The sequence below is a fragment of the Cebidichthys violaceus genome, unplaced genomic scaffold, assembly GCF_023349555.1.
Source record: "Cebidichthys violaceus isolate CVI_PGR_0920_01 unplaced genomic scaffold, fCebVio1.0.p SCAF_20, whole genome shotgun sequence".
NCBI classification, from domain to species: domain Eukaryota; kingdom Metazoa; phylum Chordata; class Actinopteri; order Perciformes; family Stichaeidae; genus Cebidichthys; species Cebidichthys violaceus.
Genome location: NW_027176373.1, coordinates 10,116,233 through 10,131,098, shown reverse-complemented (window position 1 = coordinate 10,131,098; position 14,866 = coordinate 10,116,233). Strand labels below are relative to the sequence as shown.

Here is a 14,866-nt window from a genome sequence, read left to right as displayed (position 1 = left end):
TGATTATTATTATGATTATGATTATTATATCTGGCATTATTGATTATTAAAACATGAAATTGATACCTACAGGTGGTATATAACAAATCAATATATTTAAAAGGGTAATCACATGTTCTCTAAAAAAGGTTTAATCTGCAAAGTAACTAGTAAATGCAACTGAGTAAAACAATATGTCCCTCTGAAATGTAGTGGACATATACCTTAGTATATGCTTGCGTTATCAGTAATTCATAATCATATCATAATAGCCTATACTTGCAGTTGTGTCATCAGTAATAATCAGACTACACACAATCCCAGTTCATGTGCTGTCCACCAGATGTCGTACGCGACATCTGGTGTCTGGATCTGGATGAAAAAAAAAATCTGGATGAAAGCTGAATCACAGCAGCCTCATGTTCCTCCACAGGACTTCAGCTGCAATATTATCGTAACTTGTGTCATGGTCATCTGATTTTAACAGATGTTCCACTTAAGATGCAGGTAATTGAAGCATCATTTTCTTAGTTATTTATAATAGACATCAGCGTGCTACTATTTTAGTGAAATGAAAAGTACTTTTATTAAGTGCATCTCCGCAATGTGGGCAAAAGTGTTGAGTAATGACTTGCATATTATGCGGAGTCAGGCAGGGTCTGAGTGAGACATCTGATAATTCCTCCCAGTGTGTTGGGACATGATGATAGGCCTGCGGTTTGCTGAGTTTCAAGTGGCCGCAGAAAAAGTCGTGAGCTGAAACGCGCGTCCAATGAGCGCCTCCAAAGACGGCCCCCCTCCAAAAGAGAGATTGAGTTTCCATATTTTTTTTTAACACATGACGAAAATGCATAAAGTCCGCACAAGGCAGCAGTCGACTCAGCATACACAGGTGGAGAATGATTCATGACCAGGAGGAGTTTGCACTGAGTGGACTTGTACGACCTGCATTGTTTTAGAGTCCCGCGCATTGGATTATGCTCTTCATTCTGACCTGTGGTTCTCACTGCATCCATTGATTGATCGTTTTAGTTTTTTTCTGATGATCACTGCATTCTTTATTGAACACAAACATCGTCATGTTTATCAGAGCAACGTTTCTCCTCTGCTTTGTGGTTTCACTCTCAAAACTTGTTCGTTGCATGGAAACTGAACTTTGCTTCCCCATTAGATTGGATAACCACAAACATGACAAGAGGGATTTTGACAACGACGTGGGAATCCTAAATGGAAAATGTGTCTTAAAAATACGAGCTTTCCAGCAGGAATTTGTGATCGATTTACACCAGGACTCGAATTTCATTGCGCCTTCCATTTCTAACCAAGACGCATTCTGGCTCTCCAACACCGATGTCACCACTGATCTGAGCCGGTGTTTTTACTCCGGATATGTGCACGTTGACCCACATTCTTATGCCGCTCTGAGCCTCTGTAAGGGTTTACGGGGTGCATTTGGCTTCCAGGGTTGGGAATATTTTATCAGCCCGGTGCAAAATGACACCACAAGCGCGGAAGGTGCGCACATCATCCGGCGCAGAACCAGCAACAACCTGAAGCTCAATTCAACCTCTAGGTGCGCAGTGGACAGCGACATAAGTCTCCAGGTTGCGCAATCCTTGGAGAAATACAAGCGACTGCAAGACTACAACAATGTGACCGAAACGATGCTGAAGAAGATGGGGAGAACCAAAAGGTTCGCTTCCATCCCCAGGTACGTAGAGACGCTCGTGGTGGCGGACGAGTCCATGGCGCAGTTCCATGGAGACGACTTAAAACACTACCTCTTGACACTGATGTCAGTGGCAGCGAGGCTCTACAGGCATCCCAGTATTCTCAACTCCATCAGCATCGTGGTTGTGAAGATTGTGATTATATCCGAGGAGGACAAAGGACCCAAGGTGTCCGGGAACGCAGCCATGACGCTGCGAAACTTTTGCACTTGGCAAAAAAAGATGAACAAAAACAACGACAAGCATCCAGACTACTGGGACACGGCAATCCTTTTCACCAGACAGGTAAAAAAAAAGTGCGTCATCTGAGTTTACGCTGCATGGGTCTGAAGAAACACAGGAGAATGTGGTATCTTAGTAAAGCGCAATTACGCATAGAAATGCGTAAATCTTTATTTAATCTCTATATGCTCTAAAAGAATGAGGCGATGATAAAGATAATAAAAAAAAAACTCCAGTGTCATTTGTGTGTAAGACGTGATTATGTTTGATAAGTTATGAATTAGTTTAGTTCATCTCTTCTTAAACATAATCAGTCCTGCTGTGTCAGGTAATTGGTTTACTCTCAAAACACACTCCCCATGGCACTCAGTGAATGTACAGTCCACCAATACCGTCACAGCTTCGAGGCTGGGTCAATAAGGAAATGAGCAATAGTCTCTTCATGGATCCTGAGAGGGTAGTTTTATAGACTTGGAACCCACCTCCGAGTTCTTGCTGCACTCCCAAATATTTGGCAGATGCCACCGGGTCAGAGATGAAGTCATTGCTCACACTCATTGGTCAGTGTGCAAACCACTGATCTGTGATGAACCGTCTGCTCCGTGCATTCTGGCTACTTTGATTTCATTTTGACATTGAACACTTTGAATAAAAGTTGACAAATCAAATCAGCAGATATATATTTAATTACTGAGAGTTGTAATATTTGGATACTGTTCAGTCTGCAGTCAAAGGGTCAACTGCAGATGAAAGAGTGAGAATGAAAGAGTGAAACGGTATAATGCGCTGAATTACCTTTGGCCAATGTCACTAACATGACCCGACACAAGATCGTATAGCAGACCTCAAACGAATGCTTGTTTTGACTGCAACTTTGCCAAATTTAAGTGCCACCAGGGACGCATTAGTAGGAAGTGTCCTGTTTCTCTCAGTATTTCCCATTCTTCCTCCAGCTGTGGGTTTTCCAGCCCTACCCACCGCCTTGCCTGCTCCTCATTAAACAGGCCCCTGAAGGGAGAGATGGAGGGAGTGGGGGAGTGATGTAGGAGGAGGAGGGGGGGGGGGGGGGGGGTCCTACGTGCATGTCAGAGATGTCACATCCCTCCATGTTTCGGCCCCACCCGCTCAACCCCAGTCTGAAACAAGCCGCTCTGGAGGGGCAGTCCTGCACAGCTGCAGTCAGCCTGCACAGCTGCATCTTCACAACACATTCTTCACCCTGTCACACACTTCCTCTCTCATTCATTCTTTTTTCCCATAACGCTCCTACGGCATGCTCTTCCTGTTTAGGCCATGACATCGCAAAAATGGGCCGCATTTTCCATAAAAGTATTTCAGCTACATAATCCAGGGCGTTAGCAGGTTCTGGGATCATAAGCTCCACGTGCAGAGTTTGTGTTATAAACTCTGCAGCCAGTTTAAAATGACCCTATTCAACTGTACTGGAACTGCTTGGAGACGGTGAGTCACACGGCTGTAACCTGCAATACAAAGCAGTGAGACAGACGTCAAGGGATTCAGTCATTGTTTGAGTGACACAGTTTGAATTACATTTTTTCAGCTTTATTTATGAATACAAATACTATTCAATCCATCAGAAGGAATTCTCTTTCACAAACAAATGTACAAGATTGTTTTAGGCTTGACGACATCATGTGCAAAACATCCAGAATCTCAACACTTGATATGCTCCAGTATAAAGTACGAGAGGCCAGTGAATATGATCATAAAATCATGTTAAATCGCTAGGTTTTGTTTGCGAAAATCGGTTGTATTTTTTTAACCAAAGCTTTTGCCATTCAGGCCTCTAGCATGCAAACAAACAAGTTCACTCCTCCCAGACTCAAGGTACTTATTATATATTCACAATTTATCTTCATGTATCAAATAAGGCGTCTGCACAAAAGACCCAGTGATAATGGAGCGTTCTGCTCAGCAAATCGCCAAAGGTCAAAAAGTCAACAACAGTCCACCTTCTGTTGATTCACGACTTGGTGACAGAAATTAGTCGGTTTAGCCAGTGGTGTTGTTTCGGTTTACCATGGCTTTCAATGGGCATTTAAGGCACGTCTATTGTTTGCTGTTTACCAGCCCACAGTGTAATTTGCTGGTTTTATGAAGACCAACTCGGTGTTGTCCAGAGGCAACTGCGGTCGTCTTTAAACTCTATAGCCAGAATGACTGTTGTGTAAAGAATGTTGGAAGTTTTTCAGTTCATTAAGTTACACTCAAAGTTTATTGTATGTGAACATCCAGTCTGTTAAAGACGAAGCCTGACTGTAAATCTGAAGTGTTTAGGTTTTAGCTTGTTTGCCTTTACTTAAGTGATAGATAATTGGTTGAGAAAGAAAAGAGTACACCCAAAAATGTCTGCACGTTGTAAACCGATACCGTCTTATCAGACCTATTTTTCCACTCCTTTTTGTCTTGAGTTTAAAAAGTACTAGCTGAAACTCTGAGCAACGTGTTAGACGGTAACGTGCCAGATGGTTGTTAAATGCATTGAAATGTACACAAAATAACTTTGCTGAGATAACTTACATATTGTTTTAAAATTGCATTAACACACAAAAAATGCAAAGATAGATGACAGATGTGAGAAGTAGGTCAAAGCAAAGAACAAACTCATTGACACTGATGTTTCTTCTCCCATCTTCTTTTGCAGTTTTTATTTTTTTTGCTCATAAATGGCCCAATCGTTCAGATGTCGTCTGCACACATGAGCACATCTGGACTAGATTTGTGCTGGCCAACAATTGTGGTTTTGTGGTTTATTCTAGGAATGATTTGTCATAGCACTCAAGGTCTTCACTTGGCTCGGTGTTTTCCGCGTACGTCCAGCGCAGAGGAGGGTTGCGAGGGTTGTGTGACATTAACCCAGTGCTTTGCTTTATCTCCAGCAGCTGACCTCCATTGGTTTTCTGTGTTTCTGGGGTATGTAGAGACAGAGCCAGGAGCCAGGCAGATGGGCGGGTTCTCTGTGGCGGTTACTGCAGAAGTTGTCCTGTGATTAGTAGGTTCAGCTCCAAATGGATGCTCGCTAAGATTGGGGTTTTTTAAAACCTTGCGGTGGAGAAATAGGTCATCTGGAAACTCTGCTCTGGCATGGAAATGTTATGATTGGGGACAGTTGCATTACCTCATAGAAGACGGTGTGCTCTAAACACTGTTGCCCACTAAAAACACTTCAAGACTGGGTGGTGGAAAGCCTGACTTAACACTATCGCATCTTTTCCTAATCTCTAGGGAAAAAATACTTACTGTAATGACAACAAGACAATTTAAGGATAAATCCAGTTTTTTGCAATTTGTCTTATGTTTGTACTTGGCCATCACTCCTATTGGCATTAATACCTAGTTAATTGCTGAAGGGAACAAGGTGACATCACTAAAAAGAGGTTAGACAGGGCAAGAAATGGAAACAAATCACATGATCAGACAAGTTTCAAACAAACTGCCAGGTCAAATTTTCCTATCAGATTACAATGTTTTCATAACACACAGAAATGAAGGCCAGTGTTACAAAAATCCAGACTCAAATTGTAATAAACAGTTCTTACGTAAGTGCCTTGTTCGTCTGACTTTTTCTCTAACTGACTCTCATATGAATTAATGCAAAAAAATATAAAATATACTGTAAATGTAATTTTTTTTGTCCAGGACCTGTGTGGAGCCTCCACCTGTGACACTCTTGGCATGGCAGATGTTGGCACCATGTGCGACCCCAAAAGGAGCTGCTCTGTGATCGAAGACGACGGCCTACCCTCAGCCTTCACCACCGCTCATGAGCTTGGTGAGCCCGTACCATCCATTATTCAACATGCATTAGTACTGCAAAGTTTCCTATAGCGTGAGCGCACTTGCACAGTTTACAGATTAAAGAATCCATGTAATTTGTGACAGACGTGTTGACGTCTTGACGTCTCGTTCCCTCTCGACAGGACACGTGTTCAACATGCCACACGACAACGTGAGGGCCTGCGAGGACGTGTTTGGGAAACTGCAGGACAACCACATGATGTCTCCCACTCTCATTCAGATCAACCGCACCAGCCCGTGGTCCCCCTGCAGTGCTGCCATCATCACTGAATTCCTGGACAGTGGTCACGGTGAGCTTCCACGACCCCTGACCCCCTGTGTTTGTCTGCCAGCAGCCCCACGGTTGTGTTTGAAGAGGTGGAAAGTCAAAGTCGAGACAGACACAAACAGACACTTACAAATCATTAAAGGGTAACTACACAGATTTTACCCATCAAAGTCTGTTAACACGTTTTGGGGAGCACTATTTCTTATGTGAAAAACATTGTATATAGCCTTTAGTGGCTGCAGAGGGAGCTGCTTGAGGACTGATGACTTGTCTCAAGAGAAGTCTCAAGATGGCGGGACAGCGTCGGTTGTCTACAAGTTTAAAAATAAAGGGGGTATCGAGTTTGAAAGAATATATAAGATCTCTGTATCTCTCCTTGAGGCTAGCAGCTCAAGGCTACATTAGTCTCTACTAGCATAAGACACCAGCGGTTGAGTTGCATTGTGGGTAGTGTAAGCACCAGGTTTTCAGAAGGAAAATTTCTTTGGGTTTGCTTATGTAATGTTTGCTGCACCACTTTTGTTACTTTTTCTTTTAAACTTTCTACCATCACTCCAACAATGTCACAAGAGAGCAATGCTAAATTGAGGAAGCACTCCTTTAAAGGGCCACCAACAGTGCTTAACAAACATGTAGTTAGCTGTTGATCCCATTAGGAGAGCACATATTCATTGTGTTATTCATATAATCAGATCTTTTTCTGTTTACGGTTCTGTTTGTCCACGGATCAAGACATGCAGTTCTTGAAGAAGAGCAGGCTCTCTTTGTAACATTTACTGGCTTTTACTTAATTTGCCTGGGTTAAAAAAACAATCTTGATCTGCAACAGTCGTTTGAGGTAAATGCAAACAAGAGCATAATTGAATTTTAGCGTCAGTCTTGCTTCAAATATGACATCTAACCCTAAACTTGTATAGCACCATGCTCGTAGAGAAGACAAGCAAAGCCAGAGAGAAATTCATTCGGTTGGATGCAGATTGTTTGCCAAGCATGCCAGACCGCAGGACTTAGCCTCGGAGCAATGCTAAACGTTTATTTTAAAACTGCCCCCACATCTGTCCCAAATTAGAGAGCTTGTTCTGGGGAGAGTCGCCACAGTGGTTTGGACAGAGAGGTGTATCTGCCTAGGGTTTCCCATGCAGGTTTACTCCAAAAAGACACACTTTTTTTTACTTCTTTCTGTGTCCAGAGATGATCTGAGAACAAAAGAACACAAACTGGTCCAGAGCGAAGAACATTTTGGAGTTGACAGGGAGTCATTTCTATCAAACAATCTTGTAACTTGGTTCCTCCAGGCCATCTGTCATAAATCTACACTTCAAAAAGCAGCGGAAAGAAGAAAAAAAAATAAATACATGTTGCCACATGCTTTAGGCAGTTTTCATGCAGTGCTGCACCCAAAATGATTTGTAACCTGTTCATTTCTCCACACACACACACACACACACACACACACACACACACCTACACACACACACACACACACACACACACACACACACACACACACACAATACCAGCTATTGTTTTCCATGATTGCTCTTTGGCGAGAGAGTAGGAAGGAAGAGGTGAGGCTCAGCTTGTTCAGAATATAGAGCAGGGGTGTCAAACTCATTTTCACTCTGGGCCACATTAGCATTACGGTTTCCCTCAAAGGGCCGGTTGTAACTGTAAGACTGTGTAAATGTAACTACTCCTAACATATTGTTAAATAACTGTCTCTGTATTTGATTATTGTTTATTCAAGTAAATACAAATATTGTACATGCAGTTATATAAATGTAAAAATCTATTTAAACACATTTCTGTTATAACTTAAATCATTTTAATTTAGGGTTAAGAAACCCACATTACTCTATCAAAGATCAAACTTTTAAAGAAAATAGCAAAGACAAATATCATCAAGCACAAGTTATTACATTAACTTTGTTCAAAGCTTAAAATCCTTTCAAGGGTGCGTTTGCACAATCCCACGTGAAGTATTTCATCTGTTGTAAAGCCACGTTTAAAGTAGTCTTCATTGTACTCACAATACATTTCCATGTCAAATGTAGGGTAACCTATGAAGAGCTGCTACTATGACTGTTGTGTTTAAGTATCTCATAATTATGACTTTCTATCTCATAATTTCGACTATGGGGATATTTTTATTATCAAGTGTAACTTTAAAAAAAAAGTTTTACTTTTTTTTTTGCTGGCGGATTCGCGGGTCACATAAAATGATGTGGCGGGCTGGAATCGGCCCGCGGGCCTTGAGTTTAACACCCCTGGTACAGAGTGACTTGTTTATATAGGATTGTATTATCAGTCAATCAGTGTGTTTCTTCTGCGAAATTTGCAGTGAAATGGGAGTTAACAAATTTGCCACCAGTTTACAGCTCATTCCCTCACTGCCGTGTTATCTGTTATGAATTCACCGCGACACAAATGGCATGATAAACAGTTCAAAGGGAGTGCCCGTAGGTTTGGTGCAAATGCTTGTTTTGGATGTGTAAATTCCCCATAAGGGTGAGAAACTGTGTGATAAAAAAAAAACCTCCTCCTGGAAACCTTCTCCTCCAGTGAGAAGGTTTACATGTTTCCAAGCACCTGCTCGTCAAACTCTTCCTATTATCAGCCTGTTCCTGGAAAAGTTTCTGGTCGCCATTTGTTGTAAATGGAGTGCTTTGACCTTTGAACTGCTCGCTTGACGCTTGTCATTTTGGTTTAAAGTTAGGATTTTAAACTCATATCTAAAAATTTAAGATTATTCATATTATAACTTTATTCCTGGGTGGGATGACACATGAGAGGAAGAGCTTGTGGGTTTTTAGGGAGAGGTTAGGATGGGGGTGGGCGGGTGGGTGGCGCTCATGCATGTGTGTGTGGTATGTGGCATACACTGAATGCACTGCATCAGGCTGAATTTTCACTTCAAAGAGCCCAAATCACCAGGGCAATGTCTGTTTACTGTGCCTCCAACCCACAATTCCACCCACAACACACACACACACACACACACACACACACACACACACACACACACACACACACACGCTTAATGACAAGGTTAGTGGAAATATTGCTGAAGAAATGCAAAACCAGAGATAACGGTTGCTTCAGTGCGTTGCTCACTGAGTCTCCCTCTCCCTCTTCCAGGGGAATGTTTGCTCGACCAGCCTCCGAAACCGTTGGTCCTCCCCGATGTGCTGCCGGGAACGTCCTACATCCTCGACCGCCAGTGTGAGCTCGCGTTCGGAGAAGACTCCAAGCCCTGTCCCTTTATGCAGCCGGCGTGCGGCCGTCTGTGGTGCACAGGGAAATCCAACGGCCACCTCGTGTGTATGACTCGTCACTTCCCCTGGGCGGATGGCACACACTGCGGGGACAATCAGGTCTGCAACCAAGGGGTCTGCTCTAACAAACAGGTCCAAAATGTGAAGGTAAGGCTCACAAAGAGACAGTTCTTGAGATAGATGTGTATCTCGACTGAGGTGTGATTAAGGAACGGCCTTTAAACCACTGGTTTGTGCACTTCCAGGTGGACGGACGATGGGGGAAGTGGGGCCCATTTGGCTCCTGCTCACGCACATGTGGAGCCGGCGTCCAACTTTCTATAAGAGAGTGTAAAAACCCGGTTCCGTCAAATGGGGGTAAATACTGCCAAGGGGTGAGGGTCAAATACCGCTCCTGCAACCTGAACCACTGCCCTGACGCAGGTACGAGGCTCTTAGCGGACAACTACAGTATGTCCAATGGCATTTTTTCCCCTCGTGTCTCCCCATCCCCCTCACCTCGTACCCCCCCCCCCCCCTCACCTCGTATCCTCCCCCCTCTGTGTAGGTAAGACTTATCGCGAGGAGCAGTGTGCCACCAGTGGCCGTAGTTTTAACAGTAACCGCATCGACCCCTCCGTGGTGTGGGTACCCAAGTACTCTGGAGTGTCCACCGACGACAGGTGCAAACTCATCTGCAGGGCTAACGGCACCGGCTACTTCTATGTCCTGGCACCCAAGGTAAACAGCAAGTTTATTTTCTTCTTTGTCTGAACTGAATTCAAAGATAATGTGATTGGACAAAATTCAGGATAAATTAGGGTTTTGAGATAGTGTTAGGAGATAAGTTAGGGGAACGTGAATAAACGTCAACCAGCTGCCAGTGCAAAGAGTGAAAGAAGGAATGAAGGAAAGGAGGAGGACAGTTTCACTCTTTCAGATAGCAGGGTGTAGAGTGAGCTTTAGCAGCAGTGAGGCCGAGTTCACACTTCGGACCATCATACCGGCTCAGGAAGAGCAGATAAGAGTGCTCAGGGGACACGGCACTCTGAGTCACGGAGCAGCTGGATGTTTTAACCATCTAGCCGTGACTTTGAACCCAAAAATGAGTGTACGGTACTTACTGTGGACAGTTTAGTTTAAAATGTGAGCGGGAGTTTGGTTCATAGGGTGTCGGATACATTTTAGGATGAAAAAAATGTCACAACCGCAACAAAGTGAACTTAAGACTAACAGCGAGGCTGATTTACTTGACAGCCTCACTTCAGATGTATGACATTGTATCTTACATCTTCCTGGTGTGTTCACTGTAAAATAAATTTGTCTGTAACTAGTACATTTATGAGGGAGAATTTCAATGTTTATTTTGTCTGCTGGCCTATTTGCCTAATTTAGAAAAAACAGGAGAGTACATAGATAACTGAATAAAGATATCTAGCAAAGTAAACTCACAAGGGACTGTTATATAAAGAGATTATAGACCCGTTTAAAAGTTCCCGTTGTGTTTGCTGCTTGTGATAAAAAAATATATATATATATTTCTGTACTTTATTAAAAGCTAACCTTGTAGTGTCTTTGTACAAACAAGGTTGTGGACGGGACTCCATGCTCCCCTGACTCCACAGGAGTGTGTGTCCAAGGGAAGTGCATCAAGGCTGGCTGTGATGGAAAAATTGGCTCCACCAAGAAGTTTGATAAGTGTGGAATCTGCGGAGGTGATAGCAAGGGCTGCAAAAAGGTGTCGGGACTCTTTACAAAGCCTGAGTGAGTAAAATCCACATCGTCATGGGACATTGCTAACATCATTCTTATTTAAACATGATAGCATTATCAACTATTCACTATTTTGAGCTCTCATTGACTGCAAACTGTTTTGGCATGCAGGCACGGCTACAACTTTGTGGTCATGTTACCGGTGGGCGCAGCCAACATAGACATCCGTCAACGAGGCTACAAGGGAATGAGGAGCGATGACAACTATTTGGCAGTTAAAAACAGCGAGGGCCACTACCTGCTCAATGGGAACTACGTGGTGTCGGCTGGAGAGAGGGACATCATCATACAGAAAAGTCTGCTGCGCTACAGCGGCACATCCGGCCTCGCCGAGACCCTGCAGGCCGTGAAGCCCTTGGGAGAATCCCTGACCGTGGAGGTGCTGTGTGCAGGCCAGATGACGCCGCCTCGCATCCGCTACTCCTTCTACCTCGCCCGTCAGACCAAGGAGGACAAGACTCTGAAGAAGGAGGGGCGAGTAGACTCCCATAACAGTGTTCTGGCCGAGGACAGCATCAAGGAGAACGGGGGAGACACCCTGAAGAAGTCTTATGGAAAGGAGGATCCTGCTCTTGGGAAATGGATATCCACAAGCTGGGATCGGTGCTCAGTGACTTGCGGTGGCGGGATCCAGAGGAGGATGGTGCAGTGTCTGAGACAGGACGGGAAGCCAGGTTCGTACTGTGATCCTTCACAAAGACCCTCGGCCACCAGGGTTTGTGGAGACCCCTGTCCGGAGTGGCTTATTGGGCAGTGGTCACCTTGCTCCAGAACCTGTGGGAAGGGCTTCAAGAGACGACCGTTGCACTGCAAAACCCAAACTGGGCACTTGCTCCCAAGGGACCACTGCACTGGCTTGCGCAAGCCGCAGGAGCTGGACTTCTGTAACCTAATGTCTTGCTAATGACTACAACCTATAAACTACAAATCTTTGTTATGTTTTAAAAGGACTGAATCGAATCCCCCTGCAAGTATCACACACACACACACACACACACACACACACACACACACACACACACACCGTGTCTGTCGGGTGCAATTTTTTCCACCTGCATCATGGGAAACCAAGAATATTGGAAGGAGCGTGAAAGCCGCAGGATGAATGCTGTAAGATATTTTTCACTACCATCACTCCGACTTCAAAAGACATTGTCAAGGTCTAACTCTGATGGCAAAGAAAGGTCAAATAAAATGTAATGGGATCCTTTGTACTGTCAGCACAAATTCCCATTTGCAAACAATCAATCTAGTTTTGAGTCTGAAACCCATTTCATGTCATAATGTTTTAACTGTTGAGGCTTCAAAGTTTCAGTGGAGTCTTACAAATGGATCAGTGAAGCCTTCTGTTTTTCCAAATAACTACTCCAATTTACCAGGATTGACGTCCATAACTTCTTACAGACTGGACTAGTAAGTAATGCTCACATGATTAACATTATGTGCTGCGATCTTCATCTGCCATTACAGGTGTTTTTTCAGGGAGTCTTTAAAAATCTTGGAATTAATTTAAGAAATGAAACAAATCACATCATTTACATGGTTGTACTTTCTGTTCTGCCATTGCTGCACTTACACAAATACAATCTGTTGGTTAACATCTCTAGCAGATAAAGGTTGATACCAGATTGGATAGATATCTTTAGTAACAACCACTGTATTTTTTTAACATGTTTTACTCCTGATACTTCCACGGAAACCAACAATAACGATACAGCCAGCATTGCTGCTCCAAAACTAGGAAGCTGTAAACATTTTCTGCAGACCTGACTCAGCAGTCATGGAAACAGTTTGAACTAGAATCTGAAGTCACATTGGTGTTTTTTTAATGACAGATCTGACTAAACAAAGCAGGCCAGGAGACAATGGCCAGTGGTCCTTGTCAGCTGGTGTGCCCGCCAGCTCAGAGATTTCATCAGGCTGCAACCAACATAACACTGCTCATCTGAGATCAGCTATAATATAGCCCTGATCTTATCTCAATAATAGCCACACATGCTGCATTCAATTCCCGCCTCCTGTGTTCAGCGCGTTTGATTACTTCCTTTATTTTCGTTTTCATTCGACCACAGCAATTGTCTTCTCAGTTCATGATGTTCAGCTATGTCGAGTCACGCCTGTCTGGCACAGTTACCACTGTAATTTATTATCAATGAAACGATAAGGCGGAGAGGGGAAGAAAAACTGGCAGGCCCTCCGTTTTGCTGTACAGAATTTGTGTTTTTCTGGATCGCCTTGTTCGTGGCCCCAAAGCCAGAGCCAAGCTGTTCTTTCTACAAACTTGCTGAAATCCTGTAATCCATTATATTCTTGTTTGGTTTCTTAGCGGGGCCACATTTTCCAGTCCAACATCCAACTAAAGGATGGATCCTGCGTTAGTTGGGTTATCATTTTTTATTTTGTATCATCTTTTGCACGTTGTACAGCAAAAGAAAACTATGACCTACATGGGCTGTATTGTATACTATGTATATATTTATTCAGCTCTGTGCAAAAAATAATGTAAATACTTTTTTAAAAACTTTTTTTACACAGGCATTTGTAATTGTCTTTGACTTCAGTGTATTTATTCCAAAATAAAGCCATTCATGTCTAATTACAACTAATACTGCATTTTCTTTGCCCTGTTATGCAAGTTTTCATTGTTACTATCAAGGCTCAGTCACAAATCTTTACTTAAATGCAGTTCATTCAAATGCAATTGCCGCAATTAGTAGATTTACTCGTGGGGATGAGGTAAATCCATGCATGGTTTGAGCTGTTTATTCGCACCTTAGAGAAGATGGCGAGCCAGAGTCCAAAATGGAAGGAGCCATCGTAGCACACTAGCTGTGTCGCACCTTTTACTTTTATTTAACCTCCTCTGCTGGAGTAGGTCATGACCTTTCTCCACTAAACAGTTTACACACAGTTAAGAGATAAAATGGCAAAAATGGCTTTTAAATTAACTGTGTGAACTTAGCGGCCAAGCTAAGCTAACGAGCGATCGAGCTTGCTAAGTGACCAAGCTCATTAGCTCAGACAGCTTTTATTTTCCTTTTTGTTTACTTTTGATTGAATGAGATTGGTGAAACAAAAGGTGAACAAAATGCCAGGAGGCACAAAACCTAAAAAAAGTTGCCCTTGACTTAGCACTTATAGATAACCTTCATATGACTGCTAAATCCTAAATCTTAGTAAAAGGAAGCCACATTTGTCCATAAGCTATACTCCAGAAAGGAGAGGGAAGGCTAAATGCACTGAAAGCCATTTATTCAGTTAAAGTGAATGCATAGTTTTTGCCAAAAAGGTATAATACTGCCAGAGGGAGAACAATTACAGAGCCCATGCTGAGCAAACTTGCAGCAAGGATCAGCATGAAAACTAAAGACAAGAGAGAGAGGAAGCAGATGAGGTGTGGACTATGGAACGTGTGCCAAGACATATGCTTCCTCCCTGTGAAGTATTCAACCAATCACCAGCTCTCACATGTGCAGCCACAGAAGAAGCTCAGAGGTGAAATGGGTGGCCAGCATGCCTTGTAGCAGTTCACCGTAGCCTATTAACTCTACTTTGCCGTGCGTTCGTTTCACGGTCAACATTTTAGACATGCAACTACTGATATTTTCCACCGGTTGACGTGAACTCGTTGTCCCCTGTCTGTGTCTACGACCAGTCCAAGAATGCAGCTGTGTGTGAGAAGGTGGAAAATTTGAATTGTGCGATTCTGGCATGATGACTTATGCATGTCTGAGAACGTTGAGAAAAAAAGGTCAGATTCTAGCATGGGAGGTCTTGTGTCAAGACATTTTTTAAAAACTTTTTAAGAAGGAAGTGATATG

At 43.2% G+C, this 14,866-nt stretch overlaps 1 protein-coding gene across 2 annotated transcripts; it reads left to right on the top strand.

Moving 5' to 3' along the window:
* The first annotated feature begins 866 nt into the window (after positions 1-866).
* Positions 867-13,647, top strand: LOC137876550 (A disintegrin and metalloproteinase with thrombospondin motifs 15-like). Of its 2 annotated transcripts, none has more exons than XM_068716203.1 (8): positions 867-1,994; positions 5,592-5,724; positions 5,873-6,040; positions 9,157-9,440; positions 9,539-9,650; positions 9,841-10,013; positions 10,861-11,036; positions 11,157-13,647. In XM_068716203.1, the coding sequence occupies exons 1-8, from the start codon at positions 1,059-1,061 to the stop codon at positions 11,947-11,949; spliced, it is 2,775 nt and encodes a 924-aa protein (XP_068572304.1). In that variant the 5' UTR covers positions 867-1,058; the 3' UTR covers positions 11,950-13,647. The 2 variants fall into 2 exon arrangements, with proteins under 2 accessions (XP_068572304.1, XP_068572303.1); XM_068716202.1 differs by having other exon boundaries at positions 9,539-9,716.
* Positions 13,648-14,866: the final 1,219 nt, after the last annotated feature.